The sequence below is a fragment of the Chiloscyllium plagiosum genome, unplaced genomic scaffold, assembly GCF_037043375.1.
Source record: "Chiloscyllium plagiosum isolate Xiang-an unplaced genomic scaffold, Cpla_swu_hap1 HiC_scaffold_32, whole genome shotgun sequence".
NCBI lineage: Eukaryota > Metazoa > Chordata > Chondrichthyes > Orectolobiformes > Hemiscylliidae > Chiloscyllium > Chiloscyllium plagiosum.
This window is the reverse complement of record NW_028270170.1, coordinates 14,805,707-14,831,495: the sequence shown is the minus strand read 5'-3', so window position 1 is coordinate 14,831,495 and position 25,789 is coordinate 14,805,707. Positions and strand designations below refer to the sequence as shown.

The 25,789-nt window shown below is 46.0% G+C and overlaps 2 protein-coding genes across 3 annotated transcripts in view; both read right to left on the bottom strand.

The window, feature by feature from the left end:
* LOC122539836 (ORM1-like protein 3) overlaps window positions 1-19,046 on the bottom strand; it is a 50,624-nt gene extending 31,578 nt beyond the window's left edge. The window contains exon 1 of one of the 2 annotated variants that reach the window (XM_043674937.2): window positions 18,918-19,046. The gene's annotated coding sequence lies outside the window, so the exon portion shown is untranslated. The remainder of the gene's footprint in view (window positions 1-18,917) is intronic. The other variant, XM_043674938.2, reaches the window with a different exon arrangement.
* A 4,295-nt stretch (window positions 19,047-23,341) lies between these two features.
* LOC122539835 (uncharacterized) overlaps window positions 23,342-25,789 on the bottom strand; it is a 141,513-nt gene continuing 139,065 nt past the window's right edge. Inside the window, exon 29 of the mRNA XM_043674932.2 lies at window positions 23,342-23,786. Within this exon, the coding sequence (XP_043530867.2) occupies window positions 23,561-23,786 (226 nt within the window). The 3' untranslated portion in view covers window positions 23,342-23,560. The remainder of the gene's footprint in view (window positions 23,787-25,789) is intronic.

Below are 25,789 nucleotides of genomic sequence, written 5' to 3'. Positions count from 1 at the left end.
AATAAAACAGAAGCTTTATTCTTTCTTCAAAAACGTAAGCTTATAGTGAACATATCATTAACCAGCTCTGGACAACCTAATGGGGAGAGAGGTTCTTACAGTAAAAACAATTTTCTGAATTGTAAGTGATTGCTAAATTGCAGCAGCATCTTTTCCTGCACACTGTATTCTTGCAAAACTGCCTCCTCTGAACTTGACCAGGGCAGTCTCTACTGGTAAAGATGCACTTTCTAGTCAGAAAAGGTCATCATCTGGATTTTTCTGTAGGATTCTTCAGAGACACTTTAGCCAAGTGATGAGTTTCCATAAATGTCAGTCATCCAAATAATCAAACAGAACAACTCGGTGCCATCAACTGTTCAAGTCCACCTGAATTCCTGCATTCATCTATCACAGGGGAAATAAAAGAATAAGCTGCAAGACAGGAGCCAGTACCAGAATTTAGTGCAACTTGAATCTAAAACTCCCTGATAATTAGCTAACTAAAGTAGAAAATATATGACAAATACATGTTTTAGTCAAATAAACTGACTGGTTTTAATTTTGAGTGGCTAAACAGCCATGTTAAAAAGCATGTTTCTCTGTATTGCCCAACAACCTGTATTGATCTAGTACCTTTAACAAGATAAAATAAACAGAAAATAGGAGTAGGCTACTCATACCTTCAATCTGTTCTGCCATTCATTACCATGGCTGATTATCTAACTCAGTACTCTATTCCTGCTTTCTCTCCATATCATGAGATCCCTCAGCCCAAAGGTCCATATCTAACTCCTTCTTCAAAACATTCAATGTTTTTGCCTCAACTACTTCTGTGACAGAATTTCACAGACTCACTAGTCTGTGTGTGAAGAAATTTCTCCCCAAAGTCCTACAGCCTACCCCACATCTTTAATGTCAGAGTCATAGAAATGTACAGCATGGAAACAGACTCTTCGGTCCAACTCGTCCATGCCAACCAGAAATCCCAAATTAATCTAGTCCCATATCACTCTAAACCCTTCCTATTCATATAAGACCAGAAGACCATAAAAAATAGGAATGGAAGTATATAGCCATCCAGATGCCTTTTAAATCCTGTAATTGTACCAGCCTCCACCACTTCCTCTGGCATCTCATTCCATACATACACCACCTTCAAAAGTTGCCCCTTAGGTCCATTTTAAATTTTTCCCCTCTCATCCTAAACCAATGCCCTCTAGTTCTGGACTCCCCAACTCAAGGGAAAAGACCTTGTGTATTTACTCTAACCATGCCCCAATGATTTTATAAGCCTCTATAAGGTTACTCAGCCTCTGACACTCAAGGGAAAACAGCCCCAACCTATTCAGCCTCTCCCTATTGCTCAAATCCTCCTACCCTGGCAATATTCTTGTAAATTTTTTCTGAACTCTTTCAGGTTTCACAACACCCTTTTAGTAGGAGGGAGACCAGTATTACACAAAATATTCCAAAAGTGGGCTAATCAATGTTCGGTATAGCCTCAACATGACCTCCCAACACCTATTCTCAACGCTCTGTCCAATAAAGGAAAGCATATCAAATGCCCTCTTCACTATCCTATCTACCTGCAACTCCACTTTCAAGGAACTATGAACCTGCACTCCAAGGTCTCTTTGTTCAGCAACACTCCCCAGGACCTTACCATTAAGTGTATAAGTCCTGCTCTGATTTGCCTTTCCAAACTGCAGCACCTCACATTTACCTAAATTAAACTCCACCTGCCATTGTCAGCCCATAGGCCCATCTGATCAAGATCCCGTTGTACTTTGAGGTCTTCTGGGCAGTCCAACACCTCCAATTTTGATGCCATTTGTAAACTAACCATACCTCCCGTGTTCACATCCAAATCATTTATACAAATGACAAAAAGCCATAGACCCAGCACCGATCCTTGTGACACACCACTGATCACAGGCCTCCAGTCTGAAAAGCAACCCTCCACCACTACCATCTGTCTTCTACCTTCAAATCAGTTCTGTATCTAAATGGCTAGTTCTTCCTGTATTCCATGAGATCTAACCTTGCTAACCAGTGTTCCATGAAGAACCTTGTCGAATGCCTTACTGAAGTCCATATAGATCACATCCACTGCTCTGACCTAATCAATTCTTTTCATCACTTCTTCAAAAAACTCAATCAAGTTAGTGAGACATGATTTCCCACGCACAAAGCCATGTTGACTATCCCTAATCAGTCCTTGCCTTTGCAAATGCATGTACATCCTGTCCCTCAGGATTCCCTCCAACAACTTGCCCACCACCGATGTCAGGCTCACCAGTCTATAATTCCCTGGCTTTTCCTTACCACCTTTCTTAAATAGCGGCACCACGTTAGCCAACCTCCAGTCTTCCGGCACCTCACTTGCGAGTATCGATGATATAAGTATCTCAGCAAGGGGCCCAGCAATCACTTCCCTAGCTTCACACAGAGTTCTAGGGCACACCTGATTAAGTCCTGGAGATTTATCCACCTTTATGCGTTTTAAGACATTAGACCTCCACTGTAATGTGGACATTTTTCAAGATGTCACCATCTGTTTCCCCATATTCTATATCTTCTAAGTCCCTCTCCACAGCAAACACGGATACAAAATATACCTTACGTATCTCCCCCATCTCCTCTGGTTCCACACACAGGCTGCCTTGCTGATCTTTGAGGGGTCTTATTCACTCCCTAGTTACCCTTTTGTTCTTAATGCATTTGTAAAGATCCCTTGATTCTCCTTAACCGTAGTTGCCAAAGCTATCTCACGTCTCCCTTTTGCCCTTCTGATTTCCTTCTTAAGTATACTTCTACTGCCTTTATACTCTAAGGATTCACTCGATCTCTCCTGGCTAGAGTTTATATATGCTTCCTTCTCTTTCTTAACCAAAACCTTAATTTCTCTAGTCATCCAGCATTCCCTATACCTACCAGCCTTTCCTTTCACCCTAACAGGAATATACTGTGTGGGCTCTTGTTAGCTCATTTTGGAAGGCTTCCCATTTTCCTGCCATGCCTTTACCTGCAAGCATCTGCTCCCAATCAACTTTTGAAAGGTCTTGCCTCATACCATCAAAATTGGCCTTCCTCCAATTTAGAACTTCAGCTTTTAGATCCAGTCTATCCTTTTCCATCAGTATTTTAAAACCAATAGGGTTATGGTCACTGACCCCAAGTGCTCCCCCACTACACCTCAGTCACCTGCCCTGCCTGATTTCCCAAGAGTAGGTCAAGTTTTGCACCTTCTTGATATGTGGAACTTGTTCAAGGGGCAACTATTGAGTGTCCTTGATAATTATGTGCCTGTCAGGCAGGTAGGAAAGGGTCGTGCGAGGGAGCCGTGGTTTAATAAGGAATTGGAATCCCTTGTTAAATGGAAGAGGGCGGCCTATCTCAAGATGAGACGTGAAGGTTCAATTGGGGCGATTGAGAGTTATAGGGTAGCCAGGAAGGTCCTGAAGAGAGAGCTAAAAGCAGCAAGGAGGGGACATGAAAGGTCCTTAGTAGATAGGATTAGGGAAAACCCTAAGGCTTTCTATAGGTATGTTAGGAATAAAAGAATGACTAGGGTAGGAATAGGTCCAGTCAAGGATAGTAGGGGGAAGTTGCGTGTGGAGGCGGAAGAGATTGGGGAGACACTGAATGAATACTTTTCTTCAGTATTCACTCAGGAACAGGGCATTGTTGTCGATGAGAATACTGAGGCACAAATAAGTAGAATGGATGGCTTTGAGGTATGTAGAGAAGAGGTGTTGGAAATCCTGGAAAAGGTGAAAATAGATAAGTCCCCTGGGCCTGATGGCATTTATCCTAGGATTCTCTGGGAAGCAAGGGAGGAGATTGCAGAGCCATTGGCCTTGATTTTTATGTCCTCTTTGTCTACAGGAGTAGTCCCAGAAGACTGGAGGATAGCAAATGTGGTTCCCTTGTTCAAAAAGGGGAGTAGGGATAGCCCTAGTAACTATAGGCCGGTGAGTCTCACTTCTGTTGTGGGCAAAGTCTTAGAGAGAATTGTAAGGGATAGGATTTATGCACATCTAGATAGGAATAATGTGATCAAGGATAGTCAGCATGGTTTTGTGAAGGGCAAGTCGTGCCTCACAAACCTTATTGAATTCTTTGAAAAGGTGACGAAGGAGGTTGATGAGGGGAAAGCGGTAGATGTGGTATATATGGATTTTAGTAAGGCGTTTGATAAGGTTCCCCATGGTAGGCTACTGCAGAAAATACGGAGATATGGCATTGAGGGTGAGTTGGAGGTTTGGATTAGGAATTGGCTGGATGGAAGAAGACAGAGGGTAGTAGTTGATGGCAAAGTTTCTTCATGGAGTGCCGTCACTAGCGGTGTTCCGCAAGGATCTGTTTTGGGACCATTGCTGTTTGTCATTTTTATAAATGACCTGGAAGAGGGGTTAGAAGGTTGGGTGAGCAAGTTTGCGGATGACACGAAAGTCGGAGGAGTTGTTGACAGTGAGGAAGCATGTGGCAGGTTACAGCAGGATATAGAGAAGCTGCAGAGCTGGGCAGAAAGGTGGCAGATGGAATTCAATGTAGCTAAGTGCGAGGTGATTCACTTTGGGAAGAATAACAAAAAGATGGGGTACTGGGCTAATGGTCGGATACTTGGTAGTGTGGATGAGCAGAGGGATCTTGGTGTCCATGTACACAGATCTCTGAAAGTTGCCACCCAGGTAAATAGTGCGGTGAGGAAGGCATATGGCGTACTGGCTTTTATTGGTAGAGGAATTGAGTTCCGGAGTCCTGAGGTCATGATGCAGTTGTATAAGACTCTGGTACGGCCGCATCTGGAATATTGTGTGCAGTTTTGGTCGCCATACTATAGGAAGGATGTGGAGGCATTGGAACGGGTGCAGAGGAGGTTTACCAGGATGTTGCCTGGTATGGAAGGAAAATCGTATGAGGAAAGACTGAGGCACTTGGGGCTGTTTTCACTAGAGAAAAGAAGGTTTAGGGGTGACTTGATTGAGGTGTACAAGATGATTAGGGGGTTAGATAGGGTCGACAGTATGAACCTTTTCCCGCGTATTGAGTCGGGTATTACAAGGGGGCATAGCTTTAAATTAAGGGGGGGTAGATATAGGACTGATGTTAGGGGTAGGTTCTTCACTCAGCGAGTCGTTGGTTCATGGAATGCCCTGCCAGTAACAGTGGTGGACTCTCCCTCTTTATGGGCATTTAAGAGGGCATTGGATAGGTATATGGAGGATAGTGGGTTAGTGTAGTTTAGGTGGGCTTGGATCGGCGCAACATCGAGGGCCCAAGGGCCTGTACTGCGCTGTATTCTTCTATGTTCTATGTTCTTCTCTATAGTAGGTACATCCACATACTGAAATCAGAACATTTTCTTGTACACAATTAAATTTCTCAACATCGAAACCCTTAACACTATGGCAATTCAGTCTATGTATGGAAAGTTAAAATCCCCTACTATAACTACTTTATTATTCTTGCAGATAACTGAAATCTCCTTACAAATTTATTTCTCAATTTTCCACTCACTATTGCAGATGAGCAGGGGAAATATATAATAAAATCCCAATAAGGTGATCACCCCTTTCTTATTTCTCAGTTCCACCCAAATATCTCCCCTGGATGTATTCCCAGGAATATCTTAAGTACAGCCATAATGCTATCCCTTATCAAAAACGCTACTCCACCTCCTCTCTTGCCAGTTTCTGTCCTTCCAAAAGCATTTGTATCCTGGAACATTAATCTGCCAGTCCTGCCCATCCCTGAGGCACATCTCTGTAATTGCTAGGATATCCCAGTCCCATGTTCCTAACCATGCCCCAAGTTCATCGGCCTTCCCTGTTAGGCTTCGTGCATTGAAATAAACCCAGTTTGATTTATCAGTCCTACCTCGTTCTCTGCTTTGTTCCTGCCTGCCCTGACTGTTTGACGAGATCCTTTTTCCAACTGTACCAGTCTCTGATTGATCTCTTTCCTCACTCTCCCTGGGTCCCATCCCCCCACTGTACTACTTTAAATCCTCCTGAGCAGCTCTAGCAAATTTCCCTGCCAGTATATTCGTCCCCTTCCAATGTAGGTGCAATCCATCCTTCTTGTACAGGTCACTTCTGCCCCTGAAGAGATTCCAATGATCCAAAAATGTGAATTCTTCTCCCATACACCAGCTCCTCAGTCATGTATTCATCGGCTCTATCCTCCTAATTCTCACCCTCACTAACTCAGTATCTGGAATACTCCCGGTGCTACTACTCTCGTGGACCTCCTTTTTAAATTCCTGCCTAACTTTCTACATTCTCCCTTCAGAATCTCATCCTCTTCCCTTCCTATGTCATTGATTCCAATGTCCTTCCAATCTCCTCTGGTCCCTCTCCCCTTTGAGAACATTCTGCACCCTCTCTGAGATATCCTTGATCCTGGCACCAGGGAGGCAACACACCATTCTGATTTTTCGCTGCTGACTGCAGAACCATCTGTCTGTGCCTCTGACTAGACAGTACCCTATCACAATCGATCGCTTGGAACCTAACATATCCCTCATTACATTAGAGTCTGTCTCGGTACCAGAAACTTGGTTGTTTGTGCTACATTCCCCTGAAAGTCCATCACTCCCTACATTTTCCAAAACAGCATACGTGTTTGAGATGGGGATAGCCACAGAAGACTCCTGCACTACCTGCCTACTTCTCCTAACTTTCCCGGAGTTAACCCATCTAGCTGACTGTAACTGTGGCTTTTCTCCCTTCCTGTAACTGCCACCCATCACATCCCTAGCTCCTGTACATTCCTCATTGCCTCCAACTGCTGCTCCAACTTCCTGCAGACGTGTTACTGCTGATTTTGGATTCCCCTATCATTGGGAAATCCTTCCTGCATTGCATTTGCCAGGTTCCTGAGAGATGCACCTGAAGTTTTCTAGTCAATATAGTCTTAACCAATCCAGTCTTTTTAAATATATCAGTCCTGCCTTCCTGCGCTAGAGTCTGGTAAACCTTCTTTGGACCCTCCCCCCCCCCACCACCATTGGCAGAACATCCTTCCTCAGATAAGGGGACCAAAACTGCACACAACACTTCAGGAGCGGTCTCACCAAGGCCTTGTATAATTGCAGCAAGACATCCTTTCACTTGTACTCAAATTCACTTACCATGAAAGCTGACATACCATTTGCCGCCTTCACCACTGCTGCCCCTGATCACTTAAATCATCCAAAGACTTTTCGGAGGAGTATTAATAGTTGGTTGGAGTTGGTGGTGATAACAGCATGCTGCCCTCACCGTACATGTTTTCAGATTATGTCATTAAGCACACTGTACAAATGTGAAACAGCAAAAGCCAAGATAGGATCACAGGCAAGGATGCAGATGATTCTTTAGCTACAGTTGGACAGATATGAAAGAAACTGGAAACTCATCTGGCTGGTCAACATAGAGAGCTGTGAAACAGCATGGTGTAATCAACCTTATCGAAAGCTGTAATTTAGACAGATCCAGAGGACAAAAAAAGGGACAGTTTACCTGCCATTCATGAATTTGAAAAACCCATTTCACTACTGTGGCAAAAATGGAAAAACCGACTGAAGGGATTCCGACTTGCAGTTTCAGGAAAGATTGGTATTTGCGAGGTAACATTGGTTCAAAACTGGTGAAAATTGGAGATGGAGCAATAGCTTTCAAAGTCAAAGAGATCAAAAGGGCTTTTGAAAAGATGTTGGGTTGGAAAAGGACAGCGTTGAAAATGAACAACAAGAAGCCTGCAGATGGAAGGAACGCAGTGTATCGGCGATGTTTGTGTTCAACTGATTCGTATTGTAATTAAAGACACCCTGCAATTTTGTAATACATTGAAGAAAGGTCAACGAAAGGTTAGAGTTTTGTCGACAAAATGTTTCAACTTAATTATTGCACAGAATCACTGACCATGTCAAAGCCTTCTATTGACATAGCTTCTGTATAGTAGCACATTATCCCAAATTTCACAGTACATTTTTAGTCAGTAAATCACAAGTGTTCATTGAACAGTGACTAGCAATAAGAACGCCAGAAGATTAGGATGTAGCGCAATAAGGTTCATTCATAAACACCATGACAAAACATCAAGTGTTAAAACATGAATGAAGCCTTTTTGAGTCTTCAACATTAAATCATAAAATAGCGCACTACAGTGGCGATTTAGTAGGACAGCACAGTAGCTAAGTGGTTAGCTGAATTACCTCAATTGATCCAGGTTCGATTCCAGCCTCAGGCGACTGTGTGAAGCTTGCACATTTTCCCAGTGTCTGCGTGAGATTCCTCCGGGTGCTCTGGTTTCCTCCCACAGTACAAAGATGTGCAGGTTAGGTGGATTGGCCATGCTAAATTGCCCATAGCATCCGCGGATGTGCAGGCTAGGGGTGGGTCTTTGTGGGGTGCTCTCTGGCGAATTGGTGTGAACCTGCTTCTGTACTGCAGGGATTCTATGATTCTAGTCTTTCTCCCAAAGTAGTGAATTCCTGTGTTACCCCATTTATCTGGGAATTTGGGTAATGATACCATAAAAATGGGAAGAAAAGAACGTTGCTTGACTGGAATTCACACATAGGTACTAATAACTATGGCAAACTGAAAAGTATTCGAGAGCATAAGCCATTCCTGACGTAGGGGTTATGCCCGAAACGTCGATTCTCCTGCTCCTCTGACACTGCCTGACTTGCTGTGCTTTTCCAGCACCACACCCTCGACTCTGATTTCCAGCATCTGCAGTCTTCACTTTCTCCAAACTGAGAAGTATCAAGCACCAAATGAGGTTCCAAGAGAAAAATGAGAGAAGATTTTTGGTACAGACAGTTCTTTGTTCCAACAAAACTTAACCCCATCACTTGAGTGCACCTCTACGAGTTTTCCTGCTTCACACAGGTTCCTGTAAAACTTTGTTAACTTGCAGTAAGGTGGAAACGGTGAAAACCGGAACATCTAAACTATTCTCAGGCTAGCAGAATTTATTTTATAAAAGCAACAAATCCGACATCCTACCCATGGGGCAGATAGGATATTCAGCTCCCAGTCCAATGAATGACGCGAGTAAGATTAGGGCCAGTGAAGGACAGGAGTGGGAAATTGTACTTGGAGTCTTCTTCCTGAAGAAGGGCTTATGCCCGAAACGTCGATTCTCCTGCTGCTTGGATGCTGCCTAACCTGCTGCGCTTTTCCAGCAACACATTTTTCAGGTCTGGTAGTGTGTAAAGTGTTGGAAAGGATTATAAGAGATAGGATTTATAATCATTGAGAAAGGAATAATTTGATTAGAGATAGTCAACATAGATTTGTGAAGGGTAGGTCATGCCTCACCAGCCTTACGGAGTTCTTTGAGAAGGTGACCAAACAGGTGGATGAGGGTAAAGCGGTTGATGTGGTGTATATGGACTTCAGTCAAGCATTTGATAAGGTTCCCCACAGTAGGCCATTGCAGAAAATACAGAGGCATGGGATTGAGCGTGATTTACCAGTCTGGATCAGAAACTGGCTAGATGAAAGAAGACAGCGGTTGGTGAAAGATGGGAAATGTTCATCCTGGAGTTCAGTTACAAGCTGTACCACAAGGATCTGTTTTGGGGCCACTGCTGTTTGATGAGAGCGTAGAAGGATGTGTTAGTACATTTGTGGAGTTGTGGACAGTGCAGAACAATGTTGCAGTATACAGAGGGACATAGATAAGCTGCAGAGCTGGGCTGAGAGGTGTCAAATGGAGTTTAATGTGGAAAAGTGTGAGGTGATTCAGTTTGGAAGGAGTAAGAGGAATAAAGAGTACTGGGCTAATGGTAAGATTCTTGGTAGTGTGATGAGCAGAGAGATCTTGGTGTCCAGATCCAGATGCATAGATCTCTGAAAGTTGCCACCCAGGTTAATACAGTTGTTAAGAAAGTATACGTGTGTTAGCTTTTATTGGTAGAGGGATTGAGCTTCGGAACCACGAGGCCATGTTGCAACTATAAAAAACTCTGGTACGGCCGCATTTGGAGTATGGCGTACAGTTCTTGTTGCCGCATTACAGGAAGGATGTGAAAGCATTGGAAAGGGTGCAGAGGAGACTTACCAGGACATTGCCTGGTACAGAGGGAAGGTCTTATGAGGAAAGGCTGAGGGACTTCAGGCTGTTTCATTAGAGAGAAGAAGGTTGAGAGGTGACTTAATAGAGACATACAAGATGATCAGTGTATTAGATAGGGTGGACATTGTTAGCCTTTTCCCTTGGATGGCGATGGCTAGCACGAGGGGACATAGCTTTAACTTGAGGAGTCATAGTCACAGGACAGACGTCAGAGTTGGGTTCTTTACTCAGAGTAGTAAGGGCGTGGATCGCCCTGCCTGCAATAGTAGAGTCGGCAACTTTAAGGGTGTTTACTTGGTTATTGGATAAACATATGGATGATAATCAAATAGCGTAGGTTAGATGGGTTTCAGATTGGGTTCACATCAAAGGGCGAAGGGCCTGCACTGCACTGTAATGTTCCATTGCAAGGTTAAATCTGAGGCAGAAGACGACAGTAAGTATGCTAATCACAGGACAATATTCAGTCACTTTTACCAACTACTTCCAGTCACCATGTGGAGATCTCAACCAGTGGAGATCTCAACCAAAGGAGATCGCAACACTGATGGGTCAACTGAACTGCCCCAAATGTGGCTTAATGTTACGGGTGCTTGATACTAATAGCCAGCTTCCTCAAATTCACTGCGCCACTTTAAATATGTTCAAGCCTGTGAAATGCAATCGCCAAAATAAATTTATAAAAAGCTATGAGCACAGTTTTACAAGCCATGATACTTAAACATTCAAAAGGGAATGTAATAATTTTTTACCTTTGAATATTTATTATTTTCTTTACGTAATACTAAACCTGAAAGACAAATTAATACAGGCATATCTGCTGTTCCTGTTTTTAAGGTGATCAATGAATTGACTTGCATTTATTGTCATGTGTACCCAAACACAGTGAAAAGCTTTGTCAATGCCCAGTCTTCAATAATTTCTCAGTATTTCAAACATTAAAATAATGATTTTCCCTGCTCCAACCTTCTGCCCTTTCAGCCAGAAAATCTAAATTCTCCTTATTGGGGTAAGGTTACTCAGCCAACTGACCATTACTCACATTACGTTCAGCTCTCTGACACAAGGTCTCATTACAGGCAACACAATAACACACATTAAGATGCTAGCTTTCAAAGACCACTCACAAAAGAAATTTTACATGCACAAGGGAACAAGAGTTAAATCTTTTATTGTATTTTATTTACCATACATTTTCTTTTGTCCAGCTCTAGCAATGATATACTACTGGGCTTTTCACTTGTCTGCAGCACTGGTTTCAAAACAAAGATACATGGACCTTGGCTAGGAGGTGGGTAGTGTCCTTGCCCTCAGGCAAGGAGCTCCAAGTTCAAGTCACACCCCAGGACGTGATTGCCAAGGAAGGCGTGTTCATAATGTGGTCAAACAGGTTGTGCATCAACCTGCAAATCCCTCCAACACATGACAACAGGAAAGATTTCAGTTGTCAGATCTATGAAGGAGCCTCTGGCATCACTATCCATAGCTCCAGACAACATGTACTGAAAGGTACAGGTTGCTACATCAGCTTCACGACCTGAGTGAATGACTGTTAACAAATGTTTATGTTTAAAGTTATCAGCACATTATTTCTGAAATAGTATCCCAAGATTCTGTTACGCCAGACTTTTTCTGCAGCCTGCTTTAAGAAGTTGATTGGTACTCCGTCAACTTCTGTTTGGGTTTACTTGTATGTGTCAAAGGATCTTGGAGGAATCTCAATGTTCATAAGGACCCAAAACATTGGAGCTTGGAAACCATTAATTTAGCAAGAACACTTAACTGATCAGATTTCAGGAAAAACTTGTGCGCAGTTCTGGTCGCCCAGTTGCAGGAGGGATGTGGAAGCCTTGGGGGGTTGTAGGGGAGGTTTGCCGGGAAGTCGCCTAGTCTGGAGGAAAGGTCTTATGAGGAAAGACTGAGGGATATGGGTCTGTTCTCATTGAAGAGAAGGCGGCTGGGAGGGGATTTAATAGTGACATACAAGATGATCAGGAGATTGGAAAGGGTGGATGGTGAGTCTTTTTCCTAGCATAATGATGTTGGCTTGTACGGGGGAGGGGGGGGGGGGGGGTAGCTGCAAATTGTGTGTTGATAGACTTAAGACAAATGTCAGAGGTAGGTTCTTTACTCAGAGTATTGCCCTGTCTGCCAATGTAGTTAACTCAGCCACATTAGGGACATTCGTTGGATGTGCACATGGATGATGATGAGATAGTGAAGGGGGATGGGCTTAGATTAGTTCACAGGTCGGTGCAAGGCCAACAGGCCTGCTCTGCGCTGTATTGTTTCATGTTCTATGTTCAGAAAGTCCCAGGATAGATTTGCCTCACTCCCACCAATATCTATCCAAAGCTGGGTGATGTCAGTTGCGGCCGCTAAGTAAGGGAGGAAAAAACATCACGGCAGTTCCCAGACTGGATTGAAATCAAACTATCTTTGGTTGGAACTCCAAGTATATCGGCATGAGCAAGCTTGAATCCTGTGCTCTGAGCTACGATAAGCAGTTCTCATTTTTAGGGCTCACAGGTGAAGGACAATCTTTTAGCAGTCTGCTGAAGCACAAGGGTCTCCAGAAGAACTTACCCAAGTAGTGTGTTCAGAAAACAGCATGCAAGACAATGGGCCGTGCTCTGACAGACCCCTTAGTGACCAACCCAACACTGTTGCACCTTCATAGAATCAGAGATAGAATGCCCAAAGTGAAAAAGCAAAGATTAGTTGTGAAAAAGAGGAACATGATGGTCAGTAACTACTAATCAAAAAGAGGACGTAGAAAAGAAACAGTAGAACACAGAGCTTAGTGCATGTGAGGAAGGTATTATCACGGAAATCTCAAAGTGAACCTATTGAATTATAACTGTACGTCACTTCTGAAAACCCAGACTTCTTTGGCATCACAAATGCTGTGTTGTCTCTCCCTTTTCTCCCCCTCATTTTGGAGCTCAGATAAAAGCGGCCTATGGTGCACTGATGACTTGCCTAAGCTCACAAATCTGCGTCTTTGGTCGATGACAATAAAAGCGCACACAACAGCTGCCCGAGATTCTGCAGCACGGAACTCCTTTAACAACAGCAATAAAGATGAGACAGAACTGCACAACAGGCTGAAATAGCATCCCCCCAAAGCTTTCAGCACAGTACTAAGAAATTAATGAACGGCAGAAATCGCCCTGAAGGTCGAACCCTTCAATAAGAGCAAATCTCCTGGCAATGAGGAACATTCATCTCTTACAGCTGCTGAAAAAAAAAATCAATTCCTGGGTAAGGACAGAATTCAGACAACTCCAGTGTCTCTAACATGAAGGGCATAATCAAATCACTAATAAGTTTCATTCTGGTATCAAAAGCCCTCAAATCAAGTTCAGTAATTAGAACAGGGCTCCATGAAACAGAATGAGATGCAAGTATCTGGTTTGGATCCAACACAGTAATGGATCACAGATTTGGAACCCCAACACTGTCAATACTCTCACTATCAAATATTTCTCTCACCACTCCCAGCTAGCCTTTATGCCAGCACGGTATCTGATTTGGAACAAATAAGAGCATATTGCTTAGAGTGGATGAGACATTCTGACCAGACGAACAGACAAAAATGCTGAGTGTGTAATCTAATTATCAGTGAGAAAGTGCCCAGACAAGCATAATCCAGACTCAGGAGTGTGTGTGACTACATTGGCATATTTCTAAAGAAAATTCACAGGATCTAAAAACCGTGGGAACTCTTTCTTCCTTCAATCTCCCCTTGCTCATAAACCGCAGAGACTTTGTAAGCCCTAGCCTGAATCAGAATCAGTTCTTGATTAATTTTGCTCTCTCTCCTACCCTTTTCACCTTGGGAATGTCTTGTACTACCCTCCTCTACGATGTGTAACAGCTCAAATCCTATTTCAAAAAATGTCCAGGATCTAGTATATAAAAATGGAACATACAGCTGAGAAAAGTATATCCAACCCAGGATGTGCAAACGTACTGTACGGTTTCCAGATTTAATGCTGGAATGTGGGCAAACAGAACATTTAATTTACAAATTTGAATTTAACTAGTGTTACCTCAAATTTTGGAACATGCTTCATTGCAAACATGCTACAAAACATGTCCTAATTTATTTCCAATTCAGAATTTGCAGCCAATAATGCCAAGTTTAAATTACAGAGGAAGCTCGATTATCTGAAGGGCACGGGCAGGGAGTATTTGCTCTGTTAGCCGAATGCCAGATAACATAGCTAGCCAAGCATCAGGACCTTGCAATCTTGTTCGGATAATCCAAAATTCGGTTAATCGAATGCCAGATAATCAAAGTTCTTCTGTGCACAATACTGGTGTTTGTATGCATTTCCAGCACCATGTTAGACCAGTTGAAACAGCAACAAAAAAAAAGGCTTTTTTTTCCTGGATGGACTGCATAGAGAAATGTGTAGAATAGATGGAGTCAACAAGGTCTCCTCCAGTTCTCCCACCACTTTCCTAATGGCACGCATTCTACCAGACTACAGCTTCACATATTTTGTTACGCCCTGAGGTTGTACACAATTTACCATTCAGATGAGTGCCTGAATGGGCTAAACCACCAAGGTGCTCAAAGTAAGCATCCACAAGTCCAAACCTGTTCTCGTGGAAAAGTTACTGGACAGGGAAATCTCTCTTGTCGACCATTTCTTTTTCCTTAGCATCCACTTCTTTCCTTGGAAATATCTTTGGAATGTTGTAAGTGGAGGTTTAGCTCAGTTGGCTGGACAGCTGGTTTGCAACACAGAGTGACACCGACAGCATGGGTTCAATTCTCACACCGGCTCAGGTCACCATGAAGGCCCTGATTTCCAAGCCTCAGCCCTTGCCTGAGGTGCAGTGACCCTCAGGTCAAACCACCACCAGTCATCTCTTCCTAATGAGAGCACAGCCCGATGCTTCTGCAGGACAACTATGACTTTACCACTTTCTCAAAAGAGACTTCTTAGCTCCACGTGCCCTGGCAGAGGCAGAGATTCAACCCTAGCATACCAAATGCTCAAAATCCCAATCGATCACCAGGAACTTATTACCCTGACTCGCAATTTACTTCCATTGTGAAAAAAAGACAAGGTTAAATGCCAGCACTAGCCAGCTTCAAGATGGAAGACACAAAGTTGAAGAGGGCACATTTTAATTCTTAAGAATAAATGCGAGACACTACACAGCAGGGAGCTAGGGAAGAAAACAAAGGCAGGGGTTTCAGAGAAAAATGAATGATTGCAGAATCAGCAAAACTGCAACACACAAAGGTTGAAAGAGTGAGAGATGTTGATCATCATATATTGCTTTGAACAGCGTGCACATAAGGTACCAGAAGATATCTGACAAACAGTAGCAGGATTCAATATTTGTGCAAGACTTCACTGGACATGACTGAATTAAAAATAGATGAGATTAGAGCATGCTACTTGAGGTCAGAGGAGATAATTACGCCAATGTCAATAGATAATAGACTGAGTAAAATATATTTCTACAGCTCCCTCGAGTTAACCGGCAACCTTTAAAGTCATTCTTTACTACTGAGTCAAAAGTCTATTCAACTATATAAGCATCACTGCCAAGCTTAAACCTGCCCTGATAACACTCAGAAACCACAATTTCTGGTTGGTTAAAATCAGCGTTAATGCTGTGACTCGGAGGCTCTGGTCCTGGGATGATTTGCTGAGGTTGTCAGTCCTGGTCTCTTAACAGTAGGGTCTTAATGTAAACTTAAGTTTAGAAGGAAAGGCTCTAGATTTGGTAACATTATGAATAATCACATTTTTTGTCACCACAACCTGGTAACACATTAAGAAAGGAATTAGAATGTAATAAGAGGTTGGGGGAGTTCAGGGAGGAGAGAGAGAAACATACCCCAAAATGATTCAGCATCTTGAGAGGAAAGGAGGAGATCTGTATTCTCAGTTCTCCAGCTACAGTATTTGAGACAAATACTATTTATCACAATTTCCCATCAGCAGAGGCAGAATTAAAACAATGAATCAATAGTCCACTATTGATTCAGTTTCGAGCTCAAAATCTCTAATAATACACCATGCCACAACTCCCCACACTGAGCCAAACAAGGACTATCACCCAAGATAAAAAAACTCAGAAACCAAAGTGCAAGACACGAACGTCAATTTTTGAAATGTCATCAACAGTTCAGAGTCCATATTCCTGCTCAAAAGTGTTCTCCATTTAATTAGTAACGCAACCAGAGGTGATAAGAAGAGAGGTATAGAGTGACAAGGCTGAATGGACTGTTTAGAAATGTGATGGAAAGGATTCATGTGTAACATTCAAGAGGGATTTTATAAATATTCCTTTAACAGAATGCTCTGGGCTTTCAACCTCATGTGCGGACAGAAAAGCTTAACCACTTATTTATACTTTGCAAACCCAAGCATAAACACCATTTCATTTCCATTCACTCAATTGAGAACACAATGCTTTTTATTTCAGGACAAAACCAAAATTCATCGTTTATCTGCAATCCAGGGTTCTGACTGAGAAATTCCAGTACCAAACAAGCAGTGACTGACCTGAATGAGGACTGTCAGATATGTAATTTGCAACACAAATGCAAAAGCAACTATTAAAGAACACAAAAGTGTTTTTTAAAACCAAAATGTAAATTAATAATTACACCCATCAGCTAGTAAGATTGGAAATACACTGTCTCAAAGGTCTGCAAAGTTAAAAATCACAGGTTATAGTCCAACAGGTTAAAGGTCTGCAACATTTTGACATTTTTTAAAAAGGAAATCATTCATAGGATCCCCCCCCTTGGCTCCCCTTAAAGACAGAACTCTCTCTCCTTCTTCAATCCAGGACCATTCTCTTGTAAAGCCTCTGTTGAGGTTACAGGGACCTATTGTCACCAAGTGCACCCTCAATCTCACCAGCCTCAGCCTCCCCGTCCCCACTCCCCTCATGTACCCCGCCAGTCTCAGCCCCCCCGTCCCCACTCCCCTCAGCCTCCCCGTCCCCACTCCCCTCATGTACCCCGCCAGCCTCAGCCCCCCGTCCCCACTCCCCTCAGCCCCCCGTCCCCACTCCCCTCAGCCTCCCCGTCCCCACTCCCCTCAGCCTCCCCGTCCCCACTCCCCTCATGTACCCCACCAGCCTCAGCCCCCCGTCCCCACTCCCCTCATGTACCCCACCAGCCTCAGCCCCCCGTCCCCACTCCCCTCATGTACCCCACTCCCCTCAGCCCCCCGTCCCCACTCCCCTCATGTACCCCACTCCCCTCAGCCCCCCGTCCCCACTCCCCTCATGTACCCCACTCCCCTCAGCCCCCCGTCCCCACTCCCCTCATGTACCCCACTCCCCTCAGCCCCCCGTCCCCACTCCCCTCATGTACCCCACTCCCCTCAGCCCCCCGTCCCCACTCCCCTCATGTACCCCACTCCCCTCAGCCCCCCGTCCCCACTCCCCTCATGTACCCCACTCCCCTCAGCCCCCCGTCCCCACTCCCCTCATGTACCCCACTCCCCTCAGCCCCCTGTCCCCACTCCCCTCATGTACCCCACCAGCCTCAGCCCCCCATCCCCACTCCCCTCATGTACCCCACTCCCCTCAGCCCCCTGTCCCCACTCCCCTCATGTACCCCACCAGCCTCAGCCCCCCATCCCCACTCCCCTCATGTACCCCACTCCCCTCATGTACCCCACTCCCCTCATGTACCCCATCCCCACTCCCCTCAGCCCCCCATCCCCCCTGTCCCCACTCCCCTCATGTACCCCACTCCCCTCAGCCCCCCATCCCCACTCCCCTCATGTACCCCACTCCCCTCAGCCCCCCCGTCCCCACTCCCCTCATGTACCCCATCCCCACTCCCCTCAGCCCCCCATCCCCCCTGTCCCCACTCCCCTCATGTACCCCACTCCCCTCAGCCCCCCGTCCCCACTCCCCTCATGTACCCCATCCCCACTCCCCTCAGCCCCCCATCCCCCCTGTCCCCACTCCCCTCATGTACCCCACTCCCCTCATGTACCCCATCCCCACTCCCCTCAGCCCCCCATCCCCCCTGTCCCCACTCCCCTCATGTACCCCACTCCCCTCAGCCCCCCATCCCCACTCCCCTCATGTACCCCACTCCCCTCAGCCCCCCGTCCCCACTCCCCTCATGTACCCCATCCCCACTCCCCTCAGCCCCCCATCCCCCCTGTCCCCACTCCCCTCATGTACCCCACTCCCCTCAGCCCCCCGTCCCCACTCCCCTCATGTACCCCACCAGCCTCAGCCCCCCCGTCCCCACTCCCCTCATGTACCCCACCAGCCTCAGCCCCCCGTCCCCACTCCCCTCATGTACCCCACTCCCCTCAGCCCCCCATCCCCACTCCCCTCAGCCCCCCATCCCCACTCCCCTCATGTACCCCACTCCCCTCATGTACCCCACTCCCCTCATGTACCCCACTCCCCTCATGTACCCCACTCCCCTCATGTACCCCACTCCCCTCAGCCCCCCATCCCCACTCCCCTCATGTACCCCACTCCCCTCAGCCCCCCGTCCCCACTCCCCTCATGTACCCCACTCCCCTCATGTACCCCACTCCCCTCAGCCCCCCATCCCCACTCCCCTCATGTACCCCACTCCCCTCAGCCCCCCATCCCCACTCCCCTCAGCCCCCCATCCCCCCCATCCCCACTCCCCTCAGTCCCCCGTCCCCACTCCCCTCAACCCCCCATCCCCACTCCCCTCATGTACCCCACTCCCCTCATGTACCCCGCCATGCCCTTCCACTCCCTACTCATTTTTTCTCAATCCCTCCTGAAACCTGACCCCCATCTCCTTCCCAACGTCTTCCCCTCCCCCGGGGTCTGGACAGCCGCGGGGCTCAGTTCCCCGTGTCCCTTACCTGGGGACTGCGGTGTGAAAGGACGTTGAGAGGGACGCCCGGAGCCCGGGCCTGAGGAGATGGAGCTGCTGCTGCTGCTCTCCGCCTCCGCCGCCTGGCCGACCTCCGGCTGCGGGCTCGCGGTGAACTTCCCCCGACCCTCCGCCCCGCCCCCACACCAACCCCTCTGTGACATCACCCTCAGCGCCACTCAGCCACCTCACACCGCCATCCGGTGGCGGGAGGTGGCCAGCTCAGGGTGATGCCAGCTCACACCGCCATCCGGTGGCGGGAGGTGGCCAGCTCAGGGTGATGCCAGCTCACACCGCCATCCGGTGGCGGGAGGTCGCCAGCTCAGGATGATGCCACCTCACACCGCCATCCGGTGGCGGGAGGTGGCCAGCTCAGGGTGATGCCAGCTCACACCGCCATCCGGTGGCGGGAGGTCGCCAGCTCAGGATGATGCCAGCTCACACCGCCATCCGGTGGCGGGAGGTCACCAGCTCAGGATGATGTGCAGCTCTATTCCTGATGAAGGCCTTTTGCGCGAAACGTCGATTTTCCTGCTCCTCAGATGCTGCCTGACCTGCTGTGCTTTTCCAGTACCACTTTAATCTAAACTCTGGTTTCCAGCATCTGCAGTCCTCACTTTTGCCTAGCTCAGGATGATGCCAGCTTACACCGCCATCCGGTGGCGGGAGGTCGCCAGTTCAGGACCCTGCCAGCTCACACCGTCACCTGGTGGCGGGAGGTCGCCAGTTCAGGACATTGCCAGCGCACACCCACCACCTGGTGGTGAGATGAAACTGACGTTTGAGCCATTTTGCATTGACTTGTGGACAGCTGGGTGGGGATCAAGGATTGGTTCCAATAATAGGGAGTTTAAAGGCATGTATAATGTAGGAGACATGAATATTGATGATGTAAGAGTTTTCAATGGAGAAACAGATGGCAATATTTGGACAAAAGTATCACTGCCTTGTGTAATGCAGCCATAACTTTTACATACGCCTCCACCCCAGATTCATTAGATGGGAGAGATGTTTCTTGACTGTTGAACGTATGAATTAGGGGGATGGATAAGTCATTCAGCCCCTCGAACCTGCTCCACCATTTAATAAGACAATGGCCTATTTGAATGTTCCCTCCCGCCCACCCTGGTACCTCTTGATTCTCCATCGTGGGCATGCTGTTGGATTGAGCGTGCTGATTGGGTGTATCTGTGAGTAATCCCTCAACATTAAGCTGCAGACTGTGAATTGTGAGTCCAATGACGTGGGAGCCACAGAGTCGAGGTTTGCTGTAACAAAGCTCAGCACAAGCTGAAAGTACAGCATCTAATTTGGGGACCCTGTAGCCTTCAGAATTCAATGACGATTTCGATATTATTAGAGCCTGAACACCTCTTCCATGATCTTGACCCACCCCACACCCCAGATCCTGTCATGACATGCTCTCAGCACAGTCGACCCATTTTCACCTACTCATGGACTCCATTATCAGATGATATTCCTCCCTGGCTTACTCTTACTATCCCTTTGTTTGTCTAACTTTGTTTTGCTCTCTCTGGGCTCCACCTCCATCTATCCACTCACTCCTATCCCCCAACCCAGCCCCTGTCATTAGACTAAATACCAACTTTTCATAGCTCCTATCAGTTCTGAAGGGTCGCTGGATCCAAAACTGCTTTCTCTTCACAATGCTGCCAGACCTGTTGATTTTCTTCAACAATTTCTGTTGCTTTACATTTCCAGCATTGGCAGTTCTTTGTTTTATTTCAGCATTCTGTGATCTGGGGTTAATCGAGTGCAGACGTGTTGAATTTGGTTCACGAGAGAGATGATCGTTTTTCCCAGTATAGGACAAGTACTGACAGATGGTGTGGAAGAGTTATATTTAACTCAAACTATTAGTGTTGTTTCTTTCTCCAGCCATGCTAAGTATTTCCAAAATTTGTGTTTCTATTTCAGATTTCTAGCTTCTGGAGTAATTATTTATGAATACTCTGATAGGTGATTTTGAACAGCAGAGTAACCACCTCGCTTTCTAAACATTTACCTCACTTCTGACATTTCCAACTTGGATTCTAGAGGAAGCATGTAAAGACCATGTTTTATTTCTCTGCATTTTAATTGTGGACTGAAATGAGAAAAAAACCGTTTTAACACCAAAGATTGCTGGAGGATTGCTGAGTGTTTCGAAAGCAAGTGACCTGACACTCATTGTAAACACTGTTTACATAGCTGCCAATTCCAGCAGCAGTCAGACTGTAGTTTGCAGATGAGCTGTAACTAGAAGGTTGTGCACAATTGCAGCTTTGACTGTCAATTAGTAACTGTTTAACTGGTCACTAGTCCACAGACCAATGATGACAAATGTCCTCTGCCTGCCAGCGATGATGTGATTGCTCCTCAGGTAGCTGAACAGCTAGGAATGTGAACGAGATCCAGAAAAGCCTTCAGATCTCCACCAGCTCAGAAGCTTTCTGTTTTCTGCAGTAAAAGCCGCTTGAACCCTAAAGCAAACAGCGTTCTCTTTCTGTCAGCAGTTGTTGCAAACTGTGACTTTGAATTAACACATCAGAGATCTTTCACAAGTGTGGACCAGCCCCTGGATCCCTCCTGTGAACCAGTGGAAGCATCTAGAGAATGAAGACTGAGAAGCTAGGCCTCAAAAACTGTTTTAAAAGAAATCACCATCACTACAGAATTACTTAGAAGTTATTTATTAACTTCAGGCACACAGAAAACTCACATGTTAATAGTTCAGAAACCAAATGCCCAAAAATACAATAATGATAAGAAAAATGACAGAAATCATATTGTTTACATCACAACTCACATTACCACTCGGCTACCCTTGCCTGCTAATTTACTGAAAGATGTACAGTAGAAGTCTTTATTTTGACGCTGACAGGTGGTCCTTACATCAACCTGACAAGCATATTGACTGTATCAACTGCTTTAGGTTAAAAGCAAGCTCATCTTCCAAGCTCGTCTTCCAAAGATAACTTGTAGATAATTTATACCAACCACTCGAGGACAAAACAGAATCGTGTCTCCTAATCTGAGGGTGACTGAGACGGGTGGTAACGCAGTTTACCACTCATGCTAGACTGTTTCTTTAAAATACAGAATCTATCACCTTCACATTGAACCAACCTTATAATGTATCAAATAATATGCAAATATTGAGGATTGTACTTGTGTTCTTATTGTAAGAATTTGGTTGTTTGACACAATGCTTCATTTGAAGGTTCACATGTGTTGTATTTTGAACAGACATGTTTGGTTATTTCTGTGTTTCAGGAGGATTGTAAATTGTTAAAGTTGCCAATCCCCAATGTTTTGAAATAGTGAACTGCGCTTTAGTTTTTAAGATGACAGAATACATGATTCAGTTGGTTTGGCTAAACTGACAATTGAACATGCTTGTGTTGTTTAGTTCAGTTGGCTGGACGGTTGGTTTGTGAAGTAGAGTGATACCAACAGTGTGGGTTTGATCCCTGACACTGCCGAAGGTCACCATGAAGATGCCACCTGAGGAGAGACGACCTCAGGTTAAACTCATCACCGGTTGTCTCTCTGTGGTGACACTTTTAACTCACTCTGTTTAATTTGGCTATGGCCTGAATAAAATGGGCAGTTGTGAGACTATGAACAAGCTTGTGAATAGTTCTTTAAAACATCATTTTAAGTGGAATTGCCATCGAGTCGGTCGAACACCCTTTTCCATCTCCTCCTTCGAAACATTCAAACTTCTGACAGTGGGACTAAAGGAGTGCAAGGATGCTTCCCCTGGGTTAGGGGGCTACAGCCATAGGGGCTACAGTCTCAGAATAAAGGGTAGGTCCATTCCCTCAGATGAGAAGGGAAATTGTCACTCGGGGAATGGTGAAAATTTGTTATTCTTTACCACAGAGGTATATGGAGGTTCAGTCATTGAGTAAACATGACACAGGAACTGACAGACTTGTAGCTATAAAGGTATCAAAGGATTTGTGGGACAATGGTGTCAAGGTTAATGATTAGCCTTGATTTAGATGAATGGCAGAGCGAGCTGACTCAACCCAATGGCCTTCCATGCTCCTGTCTCCTACAGTCAGTAGGCTATTCCTGATGAAGGGCTTTTGCCCGAAACGCCGATTTTGCTGCTCCTCAGATGCTACCTGACCTGCTGTGCTTTTCCAGCACCACACTGATCTAAACTCCAACAATCAGTCATCCAGTCTTCTTGCAATCTGACTGGATCTAAGTCTTTCCCCAAGCAGCCTCTGTCTGGTCTTACTCGCTTCTCTTTCCTCCTCCTTCATGGCCATCCCACCTCAATCATTAAGCCCAGCGTGTCCTGCCCGACGTTCTCCGCAACAGGCCACCACCTCACTCCTTCCGCATTTAAACACAGCGATAGAAAATCTGGCAATGAGAATTCTATCCGCACAGGAGTTATTTTCATTACTTATTTTTATTTAATTAAGGCATTTCACATGGAAAAAAAAACAGCAAGGCGGCCATTACGTATATAACAAGGAAATGGGACAAAAAGCTAAACCAGGATCTAAGCAGAAAGAGAAATACTCCCAACACAGTTCTTTCTCACCATAGTGCAGAAGTGGGAATCTTTGTCACTTGACCTTATGTAAGAGCATAAACATATGATAGACACTACCAGTTACTGCGCCTTGCCCGGTGTGTGTGTGTGATGCTGTTTTCAATGCAGAGCACAATGAAGGAATTGGAACAGCTGTATGAGTGCTGCCCCAACATCTTCCCACTCACAAGTGATGCTGCAAGTCCACTCGCGCCATTCCCTCTCCTCCATTCACCACAATAATTGCCTGAAACGCGAATCCCTCTGGTGCTTGAGCCATGCCAGACCATCTTCTGAGGCCTAGTAACACAGATAAAAGCAAACGTCAAATCAGTTCACCCTTTCACACTCGGATGCTGCCTTTATGACCGACACCAACCACCTTCCACGTGGGAAAGCTCTGACTTTGATGTCAGCTGACTGTGTTTCCCTCAGCCAGAGAGTTTAGTCCCACTCTGGGCGCTCAGCACAAAGGTGAAGGCTGACAATCCCAGTGCAGCACTGAGGGAGGGCTGCACCGTTGGAGATGCCACCGGTCTGTCGGGTGCAATGTGAAACTGAGGCCGCATTTTTGCCTGCTCAGGTGGATGTCAAAGACTCCCGCGGCACTGGATCCCAACGAGAGGCAGGGGATCCAGTGACCCTTCAGTCGTCACAAATCAAAGTAGATCATCCAGTCATTATTAGACTGCTCAACACCAATTGGCTGTTGTGTTTCCTATGTTACAGCAGTGACTTAACCTCAACTAATAGTTCAGCGCTTGGAAAGCACTCAGAGATGTCAAGAAGTTGGAAAAGGCGTGATATAAGTGTAAGTCTTCTTTCCTTGTGAATCTTACCAACTACCTCAGGGTATGTTCTGACAGTACCCACGCTACTCAGAAAATAGGATATAGAAAAGAATAGAAGAGCAATAGGCCCTTCAGCCCACCATATCTGCACTGCTCATGTTGCCATGTTAAACTAATCCCATCTTCCCGCACATGGTCCATATCCCTCTATCAATAGATGGTAAGATGCAAGTGCATAGCAGGTCAGACAGCAATCCGTGGAGCCAAAAGGCCTGAAACATTGACTTTCCTTCTCCTCAGATGCTGTCTGACCTGCTGTGCCCTTTCAGCTTCACACCTACTGACTCTGACCTCCAGCATCTGCAGTCCTTACTGCCTCCCTCTACACAACCTGGAGGACTCAACATTGAGGTCTCCAATTTCAAATAATTCCCATCCCCCGACTCCCTTCCCAGCCCCTCCCCCTCCCTTCCACTCCTTCCTGCCAACAACCGGATTCATTCCTCCCATTGACCAATCAGGTCGTACCCTCTGCCTGTCTTCACCTATCCCCACCTCACCACCCTGCCCCCACCACCCATGTTATCTGCAGCTCCCCCTACACCCACCCCCAGTCCTGAAGAAGGGTTACACCCGCAACGTCGACCTCTCCACCTCCTGACGCTGCCTGGCTTGCTGTGTTCTTCCAGCCTCCTGCCTGTCTACTTTGGATTCCAACATCTGCAGTTGTTTTTGCCTCTAACCCGGGTTTGTCCCTCTATTCCCTGCCTGGTTGAGTGTGTGACTAAAATCCTCTTAAACATTGCTATCGTATCTGCCTTTAGCACTTGCCGTGGCAGCACGTTCCAGGCACCGACCACTCTCCGTGTTGGAAATGTGCCTCTCACATCTCTTTTAAACTTTCTCCCTCTCATCTTAAACCCTTTTCCCACTAGGATTTGATATTTCCAACCTGGGAAAATAAAGACTCCAACTAGCCACATGCCAAAGATTTACAGTTTGTCTTCATCACAGAATCCCGACAGAATGGAAGTAGGCCATTCAGCCCATTGAGATCACACCGACCCCTCTGAAGAGCATTCCACCCCAGAACTACCTCATCCCTGTAAGCCCGCATTTCCCATGGTTAGCCCTCCCAGACCTCACACCCGCAATGTGGCACGGTCAATCCACCTCAGCTGCACATCTTTGGATTGTGGGAGGAAACCGGAGCTCCCGGAGGAAACCCACGCTGACACTGGGAGGGGGGGGGAGCGTGCAAGCTCCACACAGACGGTTTGAGTTGGATAATCAGCCAAGATCACGTTGGATGGTGGAGCAGCTTGAAGGGCTGAATGGCCTCCTCCTGTTTTCTACGTTACTGTGTTAGACCATTCTTCCGCAGTCTGAGAAACCATGGAGCAAGATGCCAGCTATCACTCACCATTTGTAAGGCATGGTCTACAAGGGCTTTGAAAGATTAAATTAAATTGCTTTGAGGGACTGAAAGCATTGACCTGGAGCGAGTCTACC